Consider the following 27,251-nt stretch of genomic DNA (forward strand, 5'->3'; position numbering starts at 1 on the left):
ACGGTATCATCAAATTTAATAGTGTAAATTAGATTTATTTTATCTCTTTGTGTAGTTTATTGGTCTTGACTTTTGCTAGTCTAACAGTTTTTATTGTCATGTTATTGGTATAATATTTTTAATGTTTATTATATCGGCCAATTACTTTGTAAATAACTATTTTTCAACCCACCTTTTCCCCACGAAGTTTGGCTTTTATCTGAAGGCGTTCATTGAAATTCTGTAGTCGAATTTGCCTCAGTCTTGCCAGATAAACCTACACAGAGGAAAAAACACCTAACATTCATATAAAAACAAAAACAAAAACCTATGAATATTTTTACTGCAAAAAAACTTTTAAGGAAAAGTTAATCTGAATACCAGAAATAAAAAAATTTAAAATCGGTTAATGGAAATGGGATATTAGCTTTCAAGTGTTTAATTTAAAGCAACTTATTTCTGAAAAAAAAATGTTATAATTAAAATTTTTTAATTTTATCAAAAAGAAAAGAAATTGGAGCTTATAAGACTTAAGTAAGAGTTATGGGGCAAAATTATGACACAGCATGTCAGTCACAGTATATTTAACAGGTCCCTGTAGACCCACAAAATATTCAAATAATTGTTAAGCATTTAAACCATGCAAGAAAAGAAGGCAATAAACTCAAAAAATGGCAGCACGATGGAGGTATGGAACATGCGGGAAGCATACCTCTTCCTCTTTGTTTCTTGGCTTCCCTCCTCTTGAAGAGCTGGACCTGCCTCCATACATAGCTGCCAGGTTTTGCAGGATTCCCTGTTTATTATTTAATGTACTAAGTTTAAAGAATGACTAAGGCTACTATGTCATCTTCCCCAGGAGTATCCATGTGCCATTTTATTACTTTGGGCAAATTCTGATGATTCCTAACTGATAAAATATGGTGACAAACCCCCACATTTGCTACTTTAGCTGTTGGTCTATTTGTGTATGTAGTGTTGGGGGGAGTTCAACCCAGTGTCTCACATAAGCTAGGCAAGTACTCTATCACTGACTACTTCCACAGTTTCTCCCTGTATTAATTTAGCAAATGTATTCAGTGAGAACAGAAGATGAATTTATTCAGAAAAAGAGAGCAGTTTTGTTTTTACTAGTCATTATATAAAGAAGTTTTAACAACTGCTTTAGAGGTTAAACTCCAAATCAATTATTTCGTCCCTATAAAAGGGCCAATCCATTTCTCTACATGTCTATTCACATAACACACATGTCTGAGTTCACTGCTTCAGAATTCAGCAAACGTACTGTTTATTAATTATAAACTCTAAATAAAGCTATAATCTAAAGAATGATTATCTAATATGAAAACAAACTCATTTTTGAATGTAATTTATCACTAATACAAAGTGCTGTATTAGATATAATAGACTTCAGTAAAATTATCAGATTGCCAAAACTACCTTTCTCTTCCTTTACCATACAAGCATGCTTCAAGTTCCTCTCAACTTAGAAAAAAAATTAATCCTATTTCTCTAATATCTCTTACCAGTTTGTTGAAGGTTACATTTTATATTTATCATGTCCATTTTCCCGACTGACATTAATTTTTAACTCTTAGTTTCTGATCCCATTATACTTCTGAAAATTTTCTGAGGTCATCCACAGCCTCAGAAATGATTCAAATGCAGGTCTGTGGGGGCATGGCTGAAGTGGTAGAGTGCTTCTACAGAAAGTATAAGGCTCTGAGTTCAATTAGAGCCTCTTTTCGGGGGGGCTTGAACTCTGGGCCTGGACACTGTGGCTGAGCTCTTCAGCTCAAGGCTAGTGCTCTACTACTTGAGCCACAGCGCCACTTCTGGTTTTCTGGGGGTTAACTGGAGTTAAGAGTCTCATAGACTTTCCTGCTCGGGCTGGTTTTGAAGAGCAATCCACAGATCTCAGCTTCCTGAGAAGGTAGGATTACAGGTGTGTGAGCCACCAGAGCGCCCAGCTAATTAGAGCCTTTTGTATCTCACGCCATTTTTATTTTTTGTACCTAATATTAACAATGAAAACTAGTTCTGGATGAATTTGCTTCATACACACACATACATATATATGTTAATATACTACATGTGAATCAATAAATATATATTCACGTATAATATCTAAAAAACAAAACAGCAATCATTTACTAGCCTAACATTTGAAAAAGTTAACATTCAAGGATATTACCTTCCAAATTTCCTTCTATTTTTACATATGAATATATGCTTATTTTTACCCAAAGTGAAATTTGACAATTATTTTGATTTTTTTAAACTTGTATCCTGAGTATCTTCTCATATTCATTACTATATTGTAAGAACAGATTGGGAGGAAGGGAGAAGACATACCTCTTCATTAGAGTATTGCCTAAAGTGAACAAGACTCTATAGATTGGAGTCTCAGCACAGAAAATAAGCAAATGATGGATGGGTATATGTGGAAGAATATGAAACTAGAAGTAATACATGTTAGGAAACTCTTGGAAATCCAGAAGTTAAAAGAAAGCCTGAGATACAGCAGAAAGTTAAAGGGATAAATGAGGTTATTAGGAGATGGAACTGGTAGGTTGGTAGTCACTTGTAGAAGGTAGGTAAAAGAGAGCCAAAGAATACTCCTAACTTGATGACTTAGGTGGCTGATTGTGATATGGTTAATTCCTGAGCTAGGAATACAATTTATAAACTGTGTGAGGTAGCTTTGGTGTTTAAAAGTGGAGTTATTATATGTAAGTCCAAAGTCACAGTAAAAGATAAAAGATCTCCAAGGTTGGAGTTTTAGTTGTAGCTCCTCTGCCTCAGCCTCTGGAGTAGCTAAGGATGAGGCTGGTTTCTCCTCTGCCCCATCATAAAATTGTGTACGTGAGAGTTTACATTTAAAGACACATATAGAAATTGCCTGCAGAGTTCTAAGTATTGCTATAGTCTTTCTTTCACTGTATGTGAAAAGCATAGGAATTCAAGCTATTCTGAAATTTAAAACTACTTTTTAGTTCTGAATATTCTGTATTCACAGACAGGCAAGAAGACACGCATAGGTAGACCCCATGCATCCTTCACCTAGCCTCTTTCCTTTTTATGATTTTGTCTAACTGCAGTACACTGCCAAAACCTGGAAATGGACACTGGAACAAACCGTGGAGGTTTCTTTCATTAGCTACACATGCATACATACATTTGTGTCTATGTAAGTTTATCTACTCAATTATATTATATGTAGTTTTATGTAATCCCATCATAACCAAGATGTTTAACTCTTAACTTCACCATAACATTTTTCAGCATTTTGCTATTTTTATTAGCATATATCAATATACCTTAACATTATATGCCACATTCAAACACATATCTGATCTCCATCCCCATATTTCAAGGAATATATACATATATATGTATATATACAAACATACATACATATATTGGTATCATATGTGTACATGTACTACCAGAATTCCTGGCTCTCTAGCTCCCACATGGGAACTTTTCAGCTGCCATGACTTTAGGAGTCAATCTAATAAATCTTCTCTTATATAAATATATATTCTATTGGTACTGTTTCTCTGGAGAACTCGAATGTACTAGTGTGCATATTCCTGTCCAACATTAGATGATAAATTACTCTCTATATAAACTACTTGGTTAGGCTTTAATTCTCAAAATGCTTCAAACTTGCCTTGTTAAATTAGTGGCTCAGCAAAACAATCTATAATGCACACACCGAAGTATAATGAAAACTGCATATTCTTTACTTTAAGGAAAAGTTTTATGTATATACAGTTAGACAACAAGGGAATAAACAAATCCTATATAGGTTAGCAGAATTAATCTTGGAAAACTCAAATGCATTATTGAAATGAAAACATCATAGTGAAACCAAGTATATCAATTTCTGTAGCACCTGGAGGAGTGTGTGAGTACAGTTAATTTTCAGAGAGATAAAGGCTGCAATTACTTGCCAGGAAAACACAAGGGTGCCCTTTATTTTGTATTCAGCATCAGGCACAAGGCATTGCATGTGATGCTGGTGATCAAACCACAGACCTTATACATGTGAGGAAAACACTCTACCACTAAGTAACACTCCAGCTTGAAACATCAATTTCTGCGAGCAAGATAATGGAGTAAATGGTACAACGCACTTCTTCTGAGTCTTAGAATAAAAAGAAGGTTCTTTTTTTTTTCCCTTCAGTACTGGAGATAAAAAAAAGTTGCTCTTTTAAGTGGATACATATTACGATTCAAAGGCAAGGAAAACTCCTGGTAGTCTCAGGACTAAAAGGAATTCAGAGACAATGAAAGTGCACAATATCAGTTCAAAATGTGAAACATCACAAGGAAAAGCATGTCAGAGACATTGCCAGCACAAGATATGTCAGTGACAAGAAGCAAATGGTAGAAGCCAAGACCACGAGGTTGAATGCAGACAACTGTGGCTATGGTAAGGGGTTGCTTCCGGGACAATACCCATCTCCCCAAGCCAGGATGAAACATCACTTGGCTTGAGATAGGTGTGGTCAGAGAGAACAGAGAGTGGAAGGGCAGATTACTGCTCTAGATGCTGGGTAAAATGTAGGATGAATTAGTCTTTTGATCCCAGAAAACCAGCTGTTGAGGTATTCGTAGAAAATTTATTTCTACTCTTACTGAAAAGTAGGCAAGACAGGTTACAGCCAAAGTACATGACCATGTTCCCAGGAGGCCAAAGACAACGAACAATGAAAGTAACGAACCAGACGTGAAGATACTATGAAGCACAAGGAATACCTGCAAATCACTAAAAACTGAAGAAAAACAGACAACAGCACACAAGAATGAGACTATAACTCTAATACCAGGGATCTGTATATGTGGTCCTGAGGAATCAAACCCAGGGCTTCATGTATACGAGGCAAGCACTCTTGCCACTAGGCCATTTTCCTAGTCCCATACCAGGGATCTGAAAACACAAATTAAGTTTTTTGGTGAAAACTTAAAATTAAAAATTAAACTTAAAAATTTAGAATTCATGAATGTGAAATATAACTTTCTGAAATAAAAAGGAACATTTAGATAGGCTGTATAGCTAAGTAAACGAAAGGGGAAAAAATCTAACAGTGCTCTGGAATATGAGGCCTTGGAATCCTTCTGAAACTGAATAAAAGGAGAGAAAAGGGTAAAAGAATGGAAGGGAGGGAGGAAGGGTGAGTAAATGCAGTCTTTATAGTCAATGTACCTTATGTAAAAATTGAACTTGAGAGTAGGGATGGACTAACATAGAATTGAAACCTCTTTGTACATACAACTAATAATAAAAAATTTAAAGAATACTTTTCAGACATAAAATGCTGATCAAGTTCAACAGCAGACCACCACTACAAATTATCATTCAAGTGTGAGGACAAAATGAGGATATATTCTACAAATCTTAGAAAGTGTCTGTTCAAAAGAATTACTAGGGAGTGAACAAGCGGTCATTATACTCAATGTACATTATGTAAAAATCAAACTACATACCTTGAGGGTAGGGATGGGAGGGGGAAAATGAGGGAGAATGATGGAAGGGGTAGCAATGATCAAGAAGCATTGTACTCATAACCTGATTTATGCAAACTGTAACCCTTTCTTACAACTACATAATAATGAAATAAAAAAATTACTAGAGGATATTCCCTAGTATGAAACAAGATTAACAGAGATAGAATAGTAGGACTTATAAGAAATAGTGTTGAGTAAAGAAATGATTAAATCTTGATAGGTCTAATAATTACTTTGACATGTTTTAATTAAAATATGTTAATAAGAGCCCAGCATGGTGATTCACACCTGTAATCCTAGCATTTAGGATGATGAGGTCGAAGAGGATCCTGAGATCAAGGCCAGTCTGAACTACATAGTGAATTCAAGACTAGTCTGAGGTACCCACCAAGAATCTGCATAAAAAATTTCTGTAGTGAAAATTTTAGATGCTATTAATAGGGAGATATGAAAAGAGAAAAAGGCAAGAGAGTCTCTTCTGCTACTTAGGAGGACATAAACAATGGAATTCCTGATTTTAGGAAAACAATTGAGTTGCATGTTAAAAACATAAAGGTCAGCCGTCAAATACCTCTGACATAATTTAAAAAAATCTTATAGCCAGGTGTTGGTGGCTCATGTCTCTAATACCAGCTACTCAGGAGGCTGAGATCTGAGGATTGTGGTTTGAAGCCAGCCTGGACAGCAAAGTTCATGCAACACTTCTCTCCAATTAATCACCTGAAAACCAGCAGTGGAGCTGTGGCTTAAAGTGGTAGAGCACTAGCCTTTAAAGCTTAGGGACAGGGCCTAGGCCCTGAGTTCAAGCCCCATGACCAAGAAAAAAAATTCTTATATATTGAACAACTACATTAATAAACTCAGAAAGTTATAACTTATGAACTTATATATAGATGACTAATAATATCTAGTAAAATATATGTTTTCCTCTAATGCGAAAATATCTGATATAAACAGGACGGAGTGCTAAGCTGACAAAAATAATCATCAGTTGTTTTGTGATCAAAAAGTCTAAAGACATTGGGCATTTCTACTAGTAAAAAATAGTAAGTTTTAACTATTGAAGTGATTACCTGAAAACTTGTTATTTTGATATATGACTTAATTTTGGTAACTAAAATAATTGGAGGACTTAAAATAATTTTGCTGCTAGCATGCTTTTGAGCAAATATTGAATTATCCATTTGTACCCTGGTATTTTCCATTTTTCTTCTTATACTTTGCTACATATAAGCATTAAACACCATGGAGAGGAGCAAAGGAAGGAGTGGCACTGATCAAGATGTATTGTAGTCATGAACTGATTTACTGACTTGACACTTCATGCAACTACCTAAAAATAATAATTAAAAAAGTATTAAAAACTAAAGTTCAGTAGTTTTTAGAACCTGTGTTTCTAATATTAGCAAATGAATTGCCACACCTATTTCACTGTTCAACAACACACTTTGACCTTTGGTATAAAAGATAAAGACAAGCTAAATAAAGGTGTATCATCACTGTATTTTCTGCAAAGTACTTTCAATTATCTTTATTACACATAAATTGCTAGATTTAATTCTCTTTATCTATACTTACGTTACTGTAGTCATTTATTCTGAATATGTTCAAAATCTTTATAAAAACAAACCTAGTCATACCATATGGCCTTCAGCTCGTGCTTTATTCTGCATAGCTTCTCGTTTCCGCTGTAAGAACTCTTCCACTTGTTTAGCTCTTTCTGCATCAAGGTGCCCCTTTTGCCTATTTTGGACAAATCATAAAGTCAGCAACTTTGAGCTTTAACTATTTTCCATGGTTTACAATTAAAGTCTAAATACTTTTTTTCTTTATTGCAGAACATGAAGAAAGGCAATATAAAAATAAAAACTTTCTTGTCCATATGTATTGGTACTTACTTCCTAGCCCATTCCTTGCTATTTTAAAAAGAAGTCCATACTACTACTCCAAATCTTGACAAGTTTCTTTTATATTTATTTGATCTATTCTATGTATAAGGATAAATGATTGTTTTAGACTATACTTGTAGAAGAACCTTAGTAGTTTCTAGGTTTATTTCAGAACTCTATTAAACATATAGTAAGGATCTTCTTTAATAATATGAAAGTCAAATGAAGACAGTAAAGAAGCATTTTTTAAAAAAAGAATGACAAGTATACTTAAGCATGAGCTTTAAAAACTATATCTAAAAGCTGTATCTGAGATTCCCTAAATGTCACAAGTATTAAAAAGTAAAACTGGAAAGAGAGGACAATGTCCAAAAGGTAATGTACTCATTACCTGACTTGCATAACTGTAACTTCACTGTATACCACCTGCATAATAAACAATTTTATTTTATTTTATTTTTTGCCAGTCCTGGGGCCTGAGCACTGTCCCTGGTTTCTTTCTGCTCAAGGCTAGCACTCTGTCACTTGAGCCACAGCACCACTTCCAGCTTTTTCTGTTTATGTGGTGCTGAGGAATCGAACCCAGGGCTTCACACATTTAAGGAGAACACTCTACCATTTAGCCATATTCCCAGCCCCTATAGTAACAGTTTTAAGAAACTAAAATTGATTCAATCTTCTCTAATTTTTTTTCTGTGTCTGCCTCTGATGACTTTTTTGGGGGTGGGGTGGGAGAACTGGGGCTTGAACACTGCCTAACACTCATTAGGCAGGGCCTCTATAACTGAGCCTCACCTCCAAAGTGAACATATTGAGTTTAAACTATAAATAAGTAGTGTCAATGACAATATTTATTGTTCATCTACAATATGTGTGAGAGTTACCACAGTTACCATGTTCTAAACATGAAGGTCAAAATAACCCAGTAACAGTAATTAAAGAATTCCCAGCACAACATCAACTATGGCTAATTTTGGAAATGTGGAAGAAAGATAAGCAAGTTATTGGCTATGCTTTTTTATAAACTATTTGGGATGAGAGCTAAGTTATGTTCTAAAAAGTACACAAAATAATGCTACTTTTATCTTCTGACACAATTTGAATACGTTGGATTTTCATGCTCTAAGTAATATTATTTTTTAACATTTTTAGCAACAGCTACTAAAACATGAAAATATTATAAATATGAGACTGAGCTGCAGAAACTTAAAATCTACCGGATTATATGCCTATAAATAATGATGGTATATCATGTGATATTTAAAAGATATTCTTGTGAATTGAATCATAGAAATTTTCTTTTTGCCAGAGACCAAGTCTCAAACTTGGTATCTGATGCTATTACTTGTTGACTGGCACTTTACTACTTGAGCCACACCTCCAATCCCAATCACAGAAATGTTCTACAATTACATAGTAACTTTCTATAACTCTCAGATAAGTCTGGTTAATCTCAATTTACTTCCATATCACATTTCTACATTTTCAAAGCCATATCAGCTTGAGTAGGTTGAGAATAATGAGAAATTTATTCATGCCCCTGAAGTACTCTTCTCTAGATTCATATTATGCATTGTACAACTCTTGAGGCTAATGAGACATACCTGGTCTGAATGTAATGTATCTCTGTGTATGTGTATATATATATATATATATGCATATATATGTATATATATATCAAGCTGATATGGCTTTGAAAATGTACATTTCTAAATTTTAGAAATGTGATATGGAAATAAATTGAGATTAACTAATCAGACATATATATATATATATATATATATATATATATATATATATATATATATATATGGTAAGGCTGTATCCTGCTCTTCTACAGTCCCATTTACCATATAAAAACCTGGGCCTGAAGCAAGCAGATAAACTACCAAGTGTCATACTCAGACATGTCATCTGAAGCTGTAGGACTATTGATTATGTTCTTTATGGTGGTCTTATCAGTATTATATACTATGTACGATAAGACAAAATAGCTAGGCATTCTATATATACTGAGTTCTTTCTTTAACAAATATGTAAGTAAAATATGTTTCATTTTCCATCTGAAGCCAGTGCCTGAGTACAGTGTTTATCAGCCAGAATCACTACCTGGCATGTTAACACAGCAACTACGCACAATTATTTTACTAAGAATCTTGTCATATGTATATCATAGCTTTGATTTCCAGAATATTTATATAGAATAATGCTACCTGCTTAACATATTTATATGACTTATAAATGTTGTATCATAAGACAGTCATTTCCTACACTAGTTTAAGTAAGAAGGTTCCCATTATTGGTTAATTATAAGCACAACTTAAAATGTGTAATGATACTTTCAACTCACTTTTATCTTCTCATTTATTGTCAACTATTTGCCATATTATACTGGCCTATGAACATTTAAAGACAAATAAAAAAAAGTTCTACAAAGAAAGGTTTATTCAACATATGAAAAATCAACTTTAGGGCTGGGGATATAGCCTAGTGGCAAGAGTGCCTGCCTCGGATACACGAGGCCCTAGGTTCAATTCCCCAGCACCACATATACAGAAAACGGCCAGAAGCGGCGCTGTGGCTCAAGTGGCAGAGTGCTAGCCTTGAGCGGGAAGAAGCCAGGGACAGTGCTCAGGCCCTGAGTTCAAGGCCCAGGACTGGCCAAAAAAAAAAAAAAATCAACTTTAACTGATTCTATGATGTTAGACATCTACTAACTGTTTTCCACAAACATTACTGTTCACTACTTCTTATACATCCAAGAACTTATAGCCCATATAATTTTGCATTATAATTCATACTGTTTTTATTTTTATTTGGGACAATGTCACCCCTTCCCTTGCTTATAGCTCATATCCTAACTATCTTCTGAAGTAGTAAGACTACTACAAAGTATATACTTGTGCTAGACTCATGAAATGAAAACAGTCAATTTATTTCTTATTACTTATTCTCTTCATTAAATAGTTATTAAGAATTCATATGCAAAGGTAATTTTCTAAAAATTAGACTATGTAATCTTAAATCCAAAACTATAGCAATATAGTAAAACAATCCTCTAGATTACTAAGAACAATAATGTAAATATTGTATAAAACACACATATGTAGTAAGACAGTAATTTGGATAGTAAAATATAAAGACATTTAAATGCATTAAAGGTGCTAAATGACAGGGGAAGGTATCAAACAATGATACCAACAGAATTATGGGCTTCTTTTAAAGAAGCTTTAAGCATGAAGAAGTGGTAAGATCTGGATGGAAAACCATACCTTAAATACATGGTTCAAATTTTTAACTGATAAGGAATATCTAAAATTTTTGAAGAATATTAGAATATTTTAGGAAGTATAAAATACCATAAGTGGGCACTAGTTTGAGTAACAGAATATTTGAGAAATCAAAAATGAATCACTACGGTTTAAGGTATAAGAATTGGACAACAGGATGAATAGGAATAATAGGAAAATGATTAGAGCATTTGTTCCTTAAGATTTTCCTTCTGTTTAAGGGATATAATGTCTATCTGAAGAAATGGACTGTTAGCTTTATCCAAGTTACATAAGCAATACATTAAAGAAGACTTGGAAAAGTAAAAGCATTATAAAATATAAATAATTTAACTCAATTTATTATGAAATAGGTTTACATGGCTTTAAGGCCTCATGTTAAGAAGGAAGATAAGACATAGCAAAGTTATATAAGCAAAGTTACATTAGCCAGAGTTACTGATAAGAAAGGAAATGGGAAAAAAATAATACCCAAAGCAAATAGAGATGATCCAAAAGATGAGGAAAGATGTTTGAAAGAATCATAAATGATATAATCTCAGTTTGCTGAAATTTGAGTTCAGGAAAAACAGGTAGAGGACAATTAAAATAAGGACAGTATCGTACAATGGTACACACATATATATTTATCAACACTCATAGAACACCTCCTAATATCAAGAGGAACCCGAAAGTAAACTGTAGGGCTTGGGTGCTAATGAGTCAATGCAAGTTTAACAGTTGTATCAAATGACATAGTAACTGCAGTAAGGATGTTGAAAGGAAGTTTGCCAACAGGTAGAGATGGAATATATGGAAATGATTTCCCACCTAATTTTGCTACAAAGTTCTAGAATAAAATTTATCAATTAAAATTGTACATAACTAGAGAGATTAATACAAAAGGATAACACAGATGAAGTACGAGTTTAATCCCTAACACCATAAACACATACACAGACACACATTTGCTTCAATATTCACCAAAAATATGCATGTGAACCCACAGCTTTCCTTCCTCAAAAACAGGAATAATCTACAATTAGCTTCATATTTCAGGCTTTTGCATATAACTTGTATTTATTCACAACATACTCATAACATTTTATATACTTAACTCAATTACTTAATTATATGATTACTGGGGGCTGGGGATATGGCCTAGTGGCAAGAGTGCCTGCCTCGGATACACGAGGCCCTAGGTTCGATTCCCCAGCACCACATATACAGAAAACGGCCAGAAGCGGTGCTGTGACTCAAGCGGCAGAGTGCTAGCCTTGAGCGGGAAGAAGCCAGGGACAGTGCTCAGGCCCTGAGTCCAAGGCCCAGGACTGGCAAAAAAAAAAAAAAAAAAAAAAAAAAAAAAATTATATGGAGGTACACTGATTTTTTTTAATGTACTCAAGAATTAAAGTACATATTAGTCATCTTTTATAGTGGAGGGAAGAAATCATAAAGAACTTTATAACACTCTGAAACTGCAACGAAAGAAAGATAACTGAAATTTCATAAAACATTACCTGCTTTTCTATGGTTCACCAGAATATATTACAGAAGAAATGGCAAAATCTAAGAAAACATATGCATACTTAAGGAAAAAAGAAGCTATGCAAATCAGCTATTGCCAATTATCATTATTAAATTAATTCAATGGAAAAATCAAATGAAAAAGATCACAAAGAGGAAGAGAGATGAATGTGACTATAAGAAAGATATTCTAAGATAAAGAGAAAGTGAGCTTCTAAGAGATGAAGAAAAAAAGATAAAAAATATGCCTTGGAGTTTTGTGAAAAGTTTGATTTCATTAAAATGTATGTTCTGACTTACTTAAAGCAAGTGGATAAAAGTCTTGCCACCATGTTAGCTGAAAGTGACCACAAGTTCCTTCATACAGTATCTCCAGTTTAAATATATAAATAAGCACAAAATGCCAGACAGAACTGAAGAGCTACACATTTGTCATGATGCAATCAGGGCCAAGTTTGCACCCAAAAAAATTACTGCATCCATAAAGCAAAACATTTTCTACATAAACAATGGAGAAAACAGCCACAGGTGTAAGTACTAAGCTATATGTGACAAAAGACACAGCTAGACACAAGGATGAATTCATGGATCGTCATAGTCCAACCTGTTTGCACTGGCTTGTTTAGACACGGCCTTCAATCTTTTCAAAGTTTTTCTAATATCATCAGCATCAGGGAAATGGTGATGACCTGCAGCCCCATTAGGAAATCCTGGACGAACTCCAGGTGGGATTCCTCTGTAGATAAATATGTACAGTGACTTTTATTACTTCCTCTGAAGCAAAGAAAAATCAACTTCTGCAGAACATAGTCATACCTTTCTGGAAGCCCTTGACCATGTATTTCTCCTTTCCATTTTGCTTCATTGTCTCCTGCTCTTTGTTGCTGAATTTGATCAAAAATGGCATGGTAATGTTCATATGTTCCTCGAGAAGAACAAGATGACGGTGTTACAGCTCCTCCACTGACAAAGAATGAAGCCTAGGGATTAAATGAAGAGCTCACGTGTTTATCTTACAAGGCCCATTAGGACTCAAAAGAAAAAAGCAAATTTCAATGCTTAAGCTTAAAAACGTAAGTACTTAATTAGAGCATCTTAATAAACATATGACCCAAACCACTTGTTTTCCTTTATTAACAATATAAAAATTAGTATCCTTACTACTAAGAATAAAGTATAATTGAAAGTGACAAACATTAAAATGTCACTAAATTCATGTAAATATGTAAAAATCTGTTCCTAGTAAATTTTGAGGAAAGTTTATAATGTACATTTCATGTAATTTTGTTATATGAAGCTTGATATGTGAGACTTAGAAAGCAAAGCCTGCTTATATGAAATTTATATTTAACAAAGATATTTACATTTAACAAAGACATTTCCACATAGCTTCGAATATACTCCCGATTTGTTCACAAAGTAGGTATGAGGGTCAACATTATCGAAACATTTTGTGCATAGATAAAAGAGATAAAGCATCTTATCTATCCTCAGGTTTAAGTAAGTTGGGAAAGAAAGTATAAAAGTTGAAAAGCATTTCAACATTGTAGTCAAATGGGTAATAGGAGCTATACCAAAAAGGTCAATACTATGTAGAAGTAGAAATAGAGAACAAAGATAAACCAATTGCTAAATAGACTTGTAAGTTCTCCAAGAAAATGATAAAGGTAAAAACATACAGACTTAATCACAGAAGAGAGATGTTAGAATAGTTAAAAGTAAATAAAAATATTCAGCTATAAAAGTTGTGGTAAAAGAATTTCACTGAGTAAAAGACATCAATAACCTCAAATGTATAGGTCAACAGCATTGAAAAAAGAGAAATATGATTAAAGTTGCACGGTAAGCCTGTATAAAAATACTATAAGAATCAAAGAAAAGAAACTTCAGTGTAACTCAACAAAAGATTTGTTGAAAGATCTTGCATGGCACAGTAAGTTGCAAACCATTGAGGAGAAAGCATCTTTTTAAAACATCAGTTCAACATCAATATAATTAAGGTGTTCAAATAACAAAATGTAAATGTCTAGAAGAAGAAAAGATAAATAATTAAGCAGGAAACTCTGTCAAGGAGGTCTTCCTATGTATCTTCACAATGTACCATTTTACATCAAGAATCAGAAGCAAAACTATGATAAAAGGTAGTTGCAGCTCATACGCAACAGTCCACTCTAAGGTTAGCCTCATGGTACTGGGGCTTGAACTCAGGGCCTCATACTCTCACTTAGATTTTCACTCAAGGCTGGTACTCTACCACTTGCGCAATACCTTCACTTCTATTGTTCTAGTGTTTTTATTAGCAAAAGTAGACAAACATCTTGGCAATAACTCAAGATTTATACTTATCCTTATACACAGAGAATGAATCTGCCTTTTCTATAATTTCAGAAAAATGTAATCATACTCGTGTATAAAGACTGTTCAAGGGGCTGGGAATATGGCCTAGTGGCAAGAGTGCTTGCCTCGTATATACATGAGGCGCTGGGTTCAATTCCTCAGCACCATATATACAGAAAATGGCCAGAAGTGGCGCTGTGGCTCAAGTGGCAGAGTGCTAGCCTTGAGCAAAAAAGAAGCCAGACAGTGCTCAGGCCCTGAGTTCACGGCCTAGGACTGGCCAAAAAAAAAAAAAAAAAAAAGACTGTTCAACTTTACTGATGGCCAATATTATATCTTCAAACAATATATTTCCCACGTTATAATAGGTAGATGATCAAAATTTTACATTTGTGAAACTTAATTTTTCCAAAAGTACATTCATAAGACACTTTTTAAAAAGATAAGCCAAAATATCTTAGGATTTTCTAATACTAAATAATTCAATCAGATATTTATATTGTAAAAAGACCTGCCTTTTCAGAAATACATTAATTCTGAAATATTTCGTTTGTTCAATTCTCATTTTGCCTTTTAAAAAGACATTTCCTTAATTCAATTCACCTTATACTGAGCTTCCAGGTTCATACCAAGTACACAGAAATCAAACAGCCTAACAAGATAAATATTTCAAACTGAGGAATAGGTACAGAATCTAATGGAAATTGCTTTAACTCATAAATTGTTTTATTAATACTCATTAAAAGTATTATAGAAGTGTTTGAAGTAGAACAAAAATCGATTAAGCACATAGTATACTGAACCACTGTGTAAGTTACAAAACAAGATTCCTAAAACTGGACTTTTAGGATTAAGTATCACTTTAGATACCATAGAAAAAACTACTTTATTACATTGAAGGTATAATAGTGGGAAGGAGAAAGGAAAAAAATCATAAACTAACAAAACTAACAATGGACTTACACCAAATGCTGGACTTTGGTTTTCACTTTTCTGTCATTACTAAGATATAAGATAAACTAATTTCAGAATAAATCAAATCCTGTCTGAAAAAATGACTATTCGAAGGTGGGTGCTAATGGCTCACACCTGTAATCTTAGCTTCTACAGGTTGAGATCTAAGAACCACAGTTCAAAGCCAGCCCAAGGAAGAAAGTCTATGAGACTCCTATCTCCAATTAACTACCAGAAAACAGAAGTGGAACTATGGCTAGTGGTAGAACACTAGCCTTTAGCAAAAAGCTCAGAGTCAGTGCCTAGGCCCTGAGTTCAAGCTCCATGACTGATAAAAAAATAAATTATGGACATATGATGTGAAAAAATGCATCTCAAGATACTGAAAAACAAATTAAATTTAGGACAGTATATGATTAGCTAAAACAAAGTATCCCTTATTCAAATCACAACTTTGAGTAACAGAAACAAAAACAGTTAACTAATTTAACTAGATAAGTATATGCTGTATACTGAAACACCTAAATTAGTATGAACAGGCCTGGTAAATTTACAGTCTAAGGACATGTTGATTAACAACTGGTTCTATAATAGAAATGAAAATAACACATAGGAATAACAGTATATTTCTATTGCTGTGTAACAAATTAACACCAAGTAAATAGCTTAAAACAGTAACCACTTTTTATCACCCAGTTTTCCTGATTCAAGAAGGCCTCTAGGTGTATTCAGCTGGGTCTCTGGGTCAGGATCTCAGTAGGCAGAAATCAAAACTGTCAGTAAGAACTACAGTTCTCATTTGAGATTCAGTATCTCTCCTGAACTCACTGGTTCTTGGTAAAAATTTCTTTGCAATTGTATTCTGCAGTCATTTTTTTCTTAGTTATTGGTCAATGACCATTATCAACATCCAGAGGTCTCCCACTCTTTGCTTGCCACAACAGTATTTGCTATCTTCTAGTCAAGCAGAACTAGACCTCCCTGGATTTGTTTCTCTTTCCTACCAGCTATGATGGTAATGTAATCATGTGAGTGTCCAAGGAAAGGATGTTTGCATTTGTCTATAACATAATCTAATCAAGGAGTTACTACATCAGTGGTTCTACTTTTACCTCTAGGGGAGAGAATGTAAGGTGTGCTCATCAGGGGTGGGAAACCTGCAGACACCCAGAACTTGGTCTAACACAGACAATGTAAGTATAGGATGACACAAGAGCAAAGGAATGCAAGGCTCAAAACAATGAGAGGTAAAGGAAATGACCATCTAAGCTCTTGATAGCCAAACTGTTCTAGGTGGTAAAAGTCCCTCAAAAACAAACACACTATTGAAGAGATTAAAGTTTGAAGAAGTTAATCAACTTGCCCAAGGTTATAGTTCGGATAGAGTCCAAAGGAATATAGGTAAATGGCTAGCCCTTAGTTATCCAGGCAGATGAATGGAGATAGGAGTGGGAGTAAGGAAGAAAGGAGGGGTGCTATGAAGTAAACACAGGTGCAAAGAGAGAGGCTACATTCAGAAAGAAGTAGACAAATAGGATCTTTAATCCAACATAAGGAGAGAATTAAGTGTGTGGTAGGGAATGTATGGTGATCAACTTGGAGAAAGTGACAGGAGTCAGAATAGGAAGAATCTTATGAGAAGTGTGTGTGTGTGTGTGTGTGTGTGTGTGTGTGTGTGTGTGTCAGACTGAGGCTTGAACTCAGGGCAGGGGGCAGTGGCTGAACTTTTGTCCTCAGGGCTAGTGCTTTACCACTTGAGCCACAGCTGTACTTCTAGTTTTTTGTGGTTAAAAGGCAATAAAAGTCTCAGGGACAGACCTTCTTGCCTGGGCTGGCTTAGGTCTCAGCATTCCGAGTAGCTAGAATTACAGGCATGAGCTACTGTGCCCAGCTGAGAACTTAATTTTTAAGACTACATGAAAAGTTGTATTGGAGATTCCTCTGAAAGGCCTGACTGTATCACAGTCTTCACATGAAAGCTTTTAAAGCAATTTTAACAGTTCACATACTGGTATCAATGTTACATACTAAATACATGCAGGAAAACGAAGAAATAAATGCTGAAGAATTCAAGATAAAAATGAACTGCACACACACACACACACATACACAAAGAAGTATTATATATTTTAAAGAGCAAAGTGAAACTGGAGAGAACAAAATAACATCACTATATTGGTTATCAAATGCCTACCTTTACTTCACCACCTCCACCAGCACTTAACACATTTCTCCATCCTTGTTCCCTGGCCCTATTTATTCTCTCCAACTTTTGAGAAAACAAACAAACAAAACACCATTTCAACTACTTAATATAAAATACATTAAATACACTTAGCAATACAATGGAAATCAGTGCACTTTATTTTTAAACGTGTATGTGCATGAGGAGGGAGGAAAGTGCCATGGAAAAATGGATTATTCTCTTACCCTTTCTTTTTCTTGCCTTTTCATTTGTTCAGCCTTCATAAAACTAATCTGTAATAATTGTAAAGACATATTTCTTAGACCACAAAATGCTTATACGAGGCAAGCACTCTACCACTAGGCCATACTCCCAGCCCCTACAAAATGCTTATAATCAATAACTTGATAAAGGAAGAAAAAGAGTAAAAAGCTACCTGATCCTTTTGTTTCTTTTCTTTGTCAATAAATTCCGACCTTCTTTTGCTTGTTGGTTCCTTAAACAAAAACAAAGCATGGTTATTAATAATTATTTCTGATTTTTGTATTTTTATCAGAAAGTAAATATACCAGTGGCAGAAGTATGCACAGGGAGATTAAAAAATTAAAAAAGAAGTTATAGGTATTTGTTTGAAAGAAATAAGGAGGAAAGGTTTGGAGGCTTCATATTATAAAGTTTTATTTTTTAAAATAATTTTTGTAAAGCTTTAAAATAAGCAGATAGGTATCTTTGTACCTCAAACATTTTCCTCCTTTCTTCTCTAGGATTCATTTTCTTCACTGGAATTTGATGGGCCTGGACAAAAAGTAAAACTACAAATTAGAGAAAGACTTTAATGTAATCACTTGAAAATTCTAAATTTATGGAAATTTAAAATAAGAAAGAAGTCATGCCAATAATGCAAAAACTCTTTCAAGAAATATTATCTTTAAAAATAAAGATATTATAGCTTTTGATATGTCATTTGCGAACAAAGAGAAACAGGAAATTGTGGGAAAGGGCTTCCTCAGTCATCAACTAAATAGGTCTGTCCTCACGAATGGATGTTAACGTTAGTTTTTCTAGAATTATCACACACTTCAAAAGCCCAATAACAAATATAATTTCTTTAAAAACTTATATAATATATGTTCATTATGTAAGTCTCAAACAAGAATAAAAATTTAGAAACAACTACAAAAGCAATACTTGCAAAACTGTTTGGTGTAAGTGAACTGAACACCTGGGGGGGAAGGATAAGGGGGAGGAGGTAGGGGGGTATGAGGGACAAGGTAACAAACAGTACAAGAAATGTATCCAATGCCAACGTATGAAACTGTAACCTATCTGTACATCAGTTTTATAATAAAAACTTATTAAAAAAAGGTCACATCTCCTTTAGAGCAGAAACTGAAAAAAAAAAAGAATAAAAATTTAGAGCCAACTTCACTCCCTATTTTAGAGGTTAGTGTTGATGTCCAGACATTTTAATGCTACATATAAATTGTAGCTTTTTACACAATGTACATTTTTACATAAACGTAATAACAACTTGCTACAGATGGAAAAACAAACTGGTCTGCATTATGGTAAACAAATAAACAATGGCAATTTCTGTATGAGTACTATAATTAATTTAGTCATTCTACTTGGAGTGAGACATGGGGTTGGGTTTGAATTTATCTGGTACATAGACCCTTTTGTCATATGCAAATCTTACAGAGGGGCATTTTAAAAAATAAAGTAAATCGTAAGTTGGCTGTTGAAAAAAATTGTCCGTCTAAGAGGCTACACCAATCTACATTTCCACCAAAGAATTCATTCCCATATTCTCGTGTATTATTATTATACATTATCATCCTATCTTGAATCTTATGTACTATCATTCTATCTTGAATGTTATTTGCTCCTTGGCAAGATGCGAAGTTTTTCCAGTTTGGTAGATAAGTACTTTTCTTCTTTTATGGGGTAAATATACACATTCACATATCCCTAAGGCTCAAAAAGACTTCCTGTTCTTTACCCATTAAAATGATTTTGCTACAACTAGTAGATGGCAAGCTCCAGTTTTAAGGGTGTTAGGGTCACCATTGTTGAGGTATTACAAATAAAACTTGCAGGTAATGCTCCTCATAAAATTAAACATAGTTAATGTTTTCAGGTATTTTTTTTATACACAGGATATAAACCACTGGATAAAGGCATTGCAGTGTAGATTAGTGGGATATAGTGTTTGCATAGCATGCTTGAAGCCCTGGGTTCAATTATTATCTATTTTTTTTAACTAGAGGGAAATATTATCCAGAAAGTTTGTAAAGGTACTTCTATAAAATAGTATGATTTGACAAGCAAAGGAAGTAAAAGTTTCTGAGATATGGTACAACACAGATCAGTATAAAAATACTGTGCTAAGTAAAACAGTCACAAAAAACATATATTGTCTTTCATTGATATACAATATCAAGAATAAGTAAATCTGTTTAGCAACAGGAAATAATTAGTAATGTGTTAGGGCCATGAGGATAGAAAAGAATGGGAGTAATTGCCAGTAGGTAAAGAAATTTTTTTTTTTTTTTTGGGTAGGTAAAGAAATTTTTTCCTTTCTCTTTGACAGTACTGGATTTGAACCAGGGCCTTGAATTTGTTTGGCTGGCACACATAACTTCAGTCATACTTCCAGTTCCTTTCAGCTTTATCTATTTTTAATTAATTAAAATAGTTTAGGCCTGAAACTGGACAGTGGATCAGACTGTGATACTTCTAGCATGGTTTTCTACATAGCTGGGTTTAAAGGCTTGTGCTATCCAGTCTAGACTAAGAACTAATTTCTTTTTGGGATAATGAGTATGTTCTAAAGTTGTGCAGAAAAAGTTACCACACTCTGGATCTATTTATGAATCATTTAATTGTAACTGTTAATATATGAATTATAAAGTATGTGGATTTTTTCTCAGTAAGTCTGTCTTTAGAAAATGCATATCCCCAAGAGTTGATGAATAATAATCTTTGGATTATATATTCTGACAAGTAGGGCACAGCTTAACTCTTATGTGGCCAATCTAGCATCAGTCTCAAGATGTCCCAAAATATCAAATAATTTAAAAGTATTATTATTGTAGGGAATGATGGTACATTTGCAACCCAAGCTTTCAGAGGCTGAGGCAGGAGGATTTTGAATTCAAAATCACTCTGGGCTACATATAGAATCACTGTCTCAATCAAAAAATTATTAATTTGAGTAATACAAAAGCTTGATATGAAAATGGTTAGATTTGAGATTACATGACAATATCAAGTGTGGGACAACAGGAGAATGCATAACCAAGACAACTATATACTTTGGATAAGTTATGTGGAGGCAATGATTATATTCATCTTTTGATCTTCTATAATGTCTTACATATATTATATTCAAATACATGTGAAATAAAAATGGAGGCCATTCCTCTGACTGCACATACTATTTTCAGAACATTATTTTCATACTAAGGAAACATGCTGCTGGGTGTCACTGGCTTACCTATGTAATCCTAGCTACTCAGGAGGCTGAGATCTGAGGATTGTGGTTTGAAGCCATCCTGGCAGGAAAGTCCATAAGACTCATGTCCCATTAACCACCAAAAAAGCCAGAAGTGGAGCTGTGGCTCAAGTCACAGAGCACAAAAGCTGAGGAACAGTGCCCAGGCCAAGTTCAAGCCCCAGGACAGGTCAAAACAAACAAGATCACTACAAAAAAACCCTATAAATATTAAAAATATGTTCATGGAGTGCCCTCTAGTGGCTCAATAATTATTCCTCTATTTCAACAGAAGACTTAAAACATAAATATAGGAAATAGGGCAAAGTCTTATGACAAGCAAATATTGTTATGTTGGGTAATAAGAATACATGTTAGCTTAAATTTACACAAATGAAATATAATACACAGTTGCCATTAATGGTTATGATTTTTCTTAATATATTTCTCATTTTCAAGCTTGGGATTTTTTAAGTTTCAACAAAACACTGCAAATTTAAGTATAAAAGATGCTTTATATTTGCCATGTTTTTTCTGTTGTTTCATTTTTATTGTTGGTGTTGTTTGGGTTTGCTTTTGTTTGTTTTTTGTCTTTTCAGGTGGGCAAAAAGAGGGCACGAAAATGAAGGGAGGAAGGGTAAACAAATGCAGTAATGATATTCAAAATACACTATGTGAAAATGAACTATGCAACTGGTGGGCAGAGACAAGAGGGGGAAATAAGGAGAAAGCAAAGGAAACAAAAAGAACTGTACTCATTACCTGACTTATGGGATGGTAACTTGTGTACAACACAAGTTTAAAAAGTTAAAAAAATCTTTTATCTAGGGTGCTGGTGACTCATGCCCGTCATCCTAGATACTCAGGAAGCTGAGATCTGAGGATCATACTTCAAAGCCAATCCAGGGCAGGAAATCCATAAGACTTTTACCTCCAGTTAACTACCAAAAAGCAGGAAGTGGAGCTGCGGCTCAAGTGGTAGAGTACAAGATTTGAGGGGAGGGGAAAAAAAAAAAGATTGGAGATAGTGTCCTGGACCTGAGCTCAAGCCCCAAGATATGTACAAGAAAGAAAAACTGTATCTAAAAGCCTTTTCTTTTTGTCTTTTCTTGTTTTCTTTCATTTTTTGTATTCTTTTGTAATGTGGTAAAAAAAATACAATTTATCATTTAGCCATCTGCAGTACAGTAACATTATGTACACTCATGCTATGCAGTGAAATTTAGTGGTAAAATGTTTTTAAAGTAGCTATATGATACTCCAAGTGCTAATTAGTTTTCAGTTATTAGATTAGAAAATCATATTTACCTAAGAAAAATTTGAAAGACACAGCCGTATCTGAAACCTGAAACACTTAGAGATATATCTGAACCAATTGTGTATTAACTCAGACTACTAGATAGATTATCTACGATTTGGACTGGATTCTAAAATTTCCATAGCACAGTATTCTTATATACTGAATACTAATGTAAAGTCAGAGAACCATTAGGAAAGCTAGTAAGGTATTTGATTTTGTTGGTTATATGAAAAAGCTAATCATATACTTGGCTTTACTCTTGCCCAAAGGTGAGGAAACTTTTGTTAACTCATTAGTTCTGCTTACCATTCTTTCCATTCTTCAGACTCAATACATGGCCAGAAGATAAAATAACTTTATTTCTACAAGTCCACTCAAGAATGTTTTCCTCATTGACCTAATGACATAAAGGCAAATACATTTGCCCTATTCTCTCTCTCTTTGAAAATGGCAGATTTAGGGGGCTGGGAATATAGCCTAGTGGCAAGAGTGTTTGCCTCGTATACATGAAGCCCTCAGTTCAATTCCCCAGCACCACATATATAGAAAATGGCCAGAAGTGGTGCTGTGGCTCAAGTGGCAGAGTGCTAGCCTTGAGCAAAAAGAAGCCAAGGACAGTGCTCAGGCCCTGAGTCCAAGGCCCAAGACTGGCCAAAAAAAAAACAACAAAAAAAAAACATTTGAAAATGGCAGATTTATCTCCTGGTAAGATGGAGATTATTTTGCATGTGTGGATTTTAAGTGTTAAAATGGATAAAATGTATATACACCATTGGAAACAAACATCTCAAATATTACCTATGAAATAAACTTATCTTCAATTATTCTTCTAGAAGAAATGGAACATATTTAATTTAAGATTTAGACATATACCAGGCACTGGTAGCTCACTCCTGTAATTCTAGCTACTAGGAAGACTGAGATCTGAGCACTGGGGTTCAAAGCCAGCCCAGGCAGGAAAGTCTGTGAGACTCTTATCTCCAATTAATCACCAGAAAACCAGAAGTGGCGCTGTGGCTCAAGTGGTAGAGCACTAGTCTTGGGCTGAAGAGTTCAGGCATGGTGCCCAGGCAGAGAGTTCAAGCAACACATTAACAATAACAACAACAACAAAAAGATTTAGACATGTATGCAAAGACTCAATTTCAGAAGCTCTATGGGGTTAGAAGCATGGCTTGGTTGGTAGAGTGCTAGCCAGTGAGCAAAAGCATCAGGTACTGAGTTTGAGTCCTTGTCTTGGATCAAAAAAGAATAAGTTCTATTGCATTCCTGCTGGGGATAGTTTGGGGGGAGGGTCATAGAGGAGGTGAAATTGATTGCAATACAGTGTAAACATACATAGAGATGTAACAAAGAAATCCCCCTGTATAATAAAAGCTAATAAAAACTTAGAAGTGCAAAAATAATTCTATATCTTTTTCTTTACTACCTCACACTTCAATAGTTGCTTTGACACATTAAGAATAAAATCTTGGCCAGACACAGTGGCTTACACCTGTAATCTCAGCTACTTGGAGGTAGAGATTGAGAAGACCACGTTTCAGGCAAGTCCAGGCAGTGAGATCCTACCTCGGCAAACCACATGGTGGCCTGTGTCTGAAAGCTTAACTATATAGGAGGAACAGATGGGAGGATCAAGGATGGAGGTGTGGCTTTAGCAGAAAGCCTGCCTAGCAATCTTGAAGCCCTGAATTAAAACCCTAGTATTACCAAAACCAACCAACCAACAACACATTTCAAAAGACACTGGCCTGGGCTTGGAATATGGCCTAATGGTAAAGTGCTCGCCTCATATACATGAAGCCCTGGGTTCGATTCCTCAGCACCATATATATAGAAAAAGCCAGAAGTGGCGCTGTGGCTCAAGTGGCAGAGTGCTAGCCTTGAGCAAAAAGAAGCCAGGGACAGTGCTCAGGCCCTGAGTTCAAGCCCCAGGACTGGCAAAACAAAACAAAAAAGACACCAGCCTTATGGTTCTGCCTTGGCATTTATTTGGCATTTTACCCAATTTATTACACTTGCCAGGTAGGCACTCTACCACTTGAGCCACATTCCCACACTGAGCACTTCTTTGCTGTTCCCATGATACTAGGCTTTGGTAACTGATGATGGAAGGACACTGCAGAGGTTAGGCTAGCACTTCCTGTCTCTGTTCCTGCAGCTTGTGGGCTGGCCACACAGTGGCCCTCACTGTGGGAGGCAGCTTGCAGGAGAGTTCTCACAGTACTCTCCAGCTTCCCGGTGAGTTTCAACAGTACCTCGAGAGGACCTCCCCACAAGGTTCTGCTGGTACCCAAGCTGTCATCCCTGCCTGTTTCCCAAGATGATCAGCAGCTTCAAGCAAACTCTATCTGTATCTCAGCAGGCTCCAGGTGAGTTCACCGTGGAAAAAATTTGTTGTTCTCTAGTACTTTGTCTCAGCATGAATACTAACTGCTTCATTCTGTATTCTATTCATATTCTTTTACTCTTTAAAGGCTACTTCTGTAAATAGTCATTATTTATATAAATTTCCCAATTCAAATTTTTGTGTAGATTCTGTCTCTTGACTCCATGATAACTTATATAACATATCTGAAGACTAATTCACAGTAATTGTTTCAAATTATTTTATGGGAGGTTTTTTTTTTTGTTTTGTTTTGCTGGTCCTGAGGCTTGAACTCAGTGCCTGGGTACTGTCCTTGAGCCTCTACCACTTGAGCCACAGTGCCACTTGCAGCCTTTTCTGAGTAGTTTATTGGAGATAAAGAGTCTCACAGACTTTTCTGACCGAGCTGGCTTCCAACCCTGATGCTCAGATCTCAGCTTACTGAGTAGGTAGGATTACAGATGTGAGCCACCGGTTCCTGGCTTATTTTATAATAGGTTTTTAACCAAAATAACTAACCATCCCTACTGTGAAATTTATCTTAATAGCAACACACATACACACACATACACACACACACACACACACCACACATATATATGTGATATGTGTGTGTATCTAAATATGTGTGCATGCCTATATACATGTAGGCATGAAAATACTGACACAAAGCAAATGTCAAATTCCCTGCAACTGTGTGTGTCCTTAGACACTTGAATGCTACTGGCTTCATATTTTTTGTTGTTGTTGGTTGTGGGGCTTGAACTCAGGGCTTGGGAGTTGTCCCTGAGCTTTTGTGCTCAAGGCTAGCTAGAGCTTTTATCACTTTGAGCCACAGCTCCACTTCTGGTTTTCTGGTGGTTAATTGGGAATAAGAGTCTAATGGACTTTATTGCCAGGGCTGTCTCTGAACCACAATCCTCAGATCTCAGCTTCCTGAGTAGCTAGGATTACAGGCATGAACTACCAGCACCTGGCTTCAGGCCTCATTTTTTAACATGAATGTGATGGGCTTATAAGATCACATTCCTCTCAGCTCTATGATTTTATTGATTTGTTGATTTCTCAAATACAAAAATTTCTCAGGATTCTATCAAGCGTATCTCAGGTGTTTACTTCTTTTATGCATATAATCAAATGTGTCTACTTAGGATTTCAAAAAGTGATTTCATATATTGTTACCTTTTTGTTGCACCAATTATTTATGTAATATATTTACTTAAATGCTTCCATATGATTATATAAGGCTGTGCATCTTCAAAAGCTAGAGAATACTACATGAAGTAGAGCAATATTGTTTAGTAACAACATACATTTTTTTTATATGAAGATAATTCAACTGAGCAATAAAAAGAGGTTGAATTGAATTTGGTACTACTTACAGTTTGTAACATTATCATACCTGTTTATGTTTTTGAAGTGGTTTTTTTTCAGGTAGTTTTTTCTCCCCATATTTCTTATATGCTAAAGGTACTCCGTACTTAGCAGCAGGCTTTGTGATTTTCTGAGCTGGCACAACAGAAACCAAGTTTTGTCCTGAAGCTGGTCTTTTAGCTACATAAAAAGACACAAATTTATTTTCTAAGAGTTTCTTTTATTAAATTTTTTTATTTCAAACCTAAGAGATAGCACTTTCATAATCATTGATAGAATAGAAAACTTTTATCAAATTTCTTATTCATTCCTTAACATTCATCAATAACTCATATATTTTACACTAAAGTTAAATACTTAGAAGGTGCTAGCCTTGAGCAAAAAGAGGCCAGGGACAGTGCTCAGGCACTGAGTTCAAGGCCCAGAACTGGCAAAAAAATAAATAAAAATAAACACAAAAAAATCCTACAAAACGATTTACATGTAACGGGACATTTTACATCATTCTCTAACAATGTTCAAAACACCAAGTAAGAAGGCTGACTGTGTGCTCCAAGTGGTAGAGCTCCTGGCTAGCTAGTGTAAAGCCTGAGTGCCAACTCTAGCACCTTTTATTAAAAAAAAGAAGATCTAACTCAGTATTTGATAATGATATTGAATGTCATTTAAATAAGACAGACAAGAAACAGAATTTTTTATTATTTATCAAAAACTGGTATACATTAACATAGATCAAAAACAACTTTAAAAGGAGATTCCCTCTAGGTTAAATTTAGCCCATAATCATCTGTCTATCTCTCTATCCTTCCATTCATGTTTCCAGTACACTTAAATGTGAGTGTTGTCAACAGATGAAATGCCTCATATTTACATTCCATTTACCTGGTACAGGCTGTGCTCCACATTTTGAAAATGTTTTTAGACAAAATTCTTCTGCAATAAGCTTAGGTTGAGAGAAAAAAGTTAGAAAAAAAAACATTAAATTTCCTGAATAAAAAATGTTCTATTCACTAGTCACTATGTACATACATATATACACACACATATACACACGCA

At 34.8% G+C, this 27,251-nt stretch overlaps 1 protein-coding gene across 6 annotated transcripts in view; it reads right to left on the reverse strand.

Annotated features, from left to right (window-relative positions):
* Nek1 (NIMA related kinase 1) overlaps positions 1 to 27,251 on the reverse strand; it is an 87,353-nt gene that overhangs the window by 40,940 nt on the left and 19,162 nt on the right. For 2 of the 6 annotated variants that reach the window (XM_048330359.1, XM_048330358.1), the window contains exons 11-20: positions 27,078 to 27,138; positions 26,224 to 26,375; positions 18,393 to 18,452; positions 18,094 to 18,153; positions 17,903 to 17,950; positions 17,667 to 17,741; positions 12,998 to 13,161; positions 12,786 to 12,917; positions 7,137 to 7,239; positions 173 to 256 (exon numbers count right to left, since the gene is read on the reverse strand). In XM_048330359.1, the coding sequence (XP_048186316.1) occupies positions 173 to 256; positions 7,137 to 7,239; positions 12,786 to 12,917; positions 12,998 to 13,161; positions 17,667 to 17,741; positions 17,903 to 17,950; positions 18,094 to 18,153; positions 18,393 to 18,452; positions 26,224 to 26,375; positions 27,078 to 27,138 (939 nt within the window). Of the gene's footprint in view, positions 1 to 172; positions 257 to 691; positions 776 to 7,136; positions 7,240 to 12,785; positions 12,918 to 12,997; positions 13,162 to 17,666; positions 17,742 to 17,902; positions 17,951 to 18,093; positions 18,154 to 18,392; positions 18,453 to 26,223; positions 26,376 to 27,077; positions 27,139 to 27,251 lie in introns of all 6 variants that reach the window. The other 4 variants (XM_048330363.1, XM_048330360.1, XM_048330361.1 and 1 more) reach the window with 4 other exon arrangements.

The sequence above is a fragment of the Perognathus longimembris genome, chromosome 21 (genome assembly GCF_023159225.1).
Source record: "Perognathus longimembris pacificus isolate PPM17 chromosome 21, ASM2315922v1, whole genome shotgun sequence".
Lineage (NCBI taxonomy): Eukaryota > Metazoa > Chordata > Mammalia > Rodentia > Heteromyidae > Perognathus > Perognathus longimembris.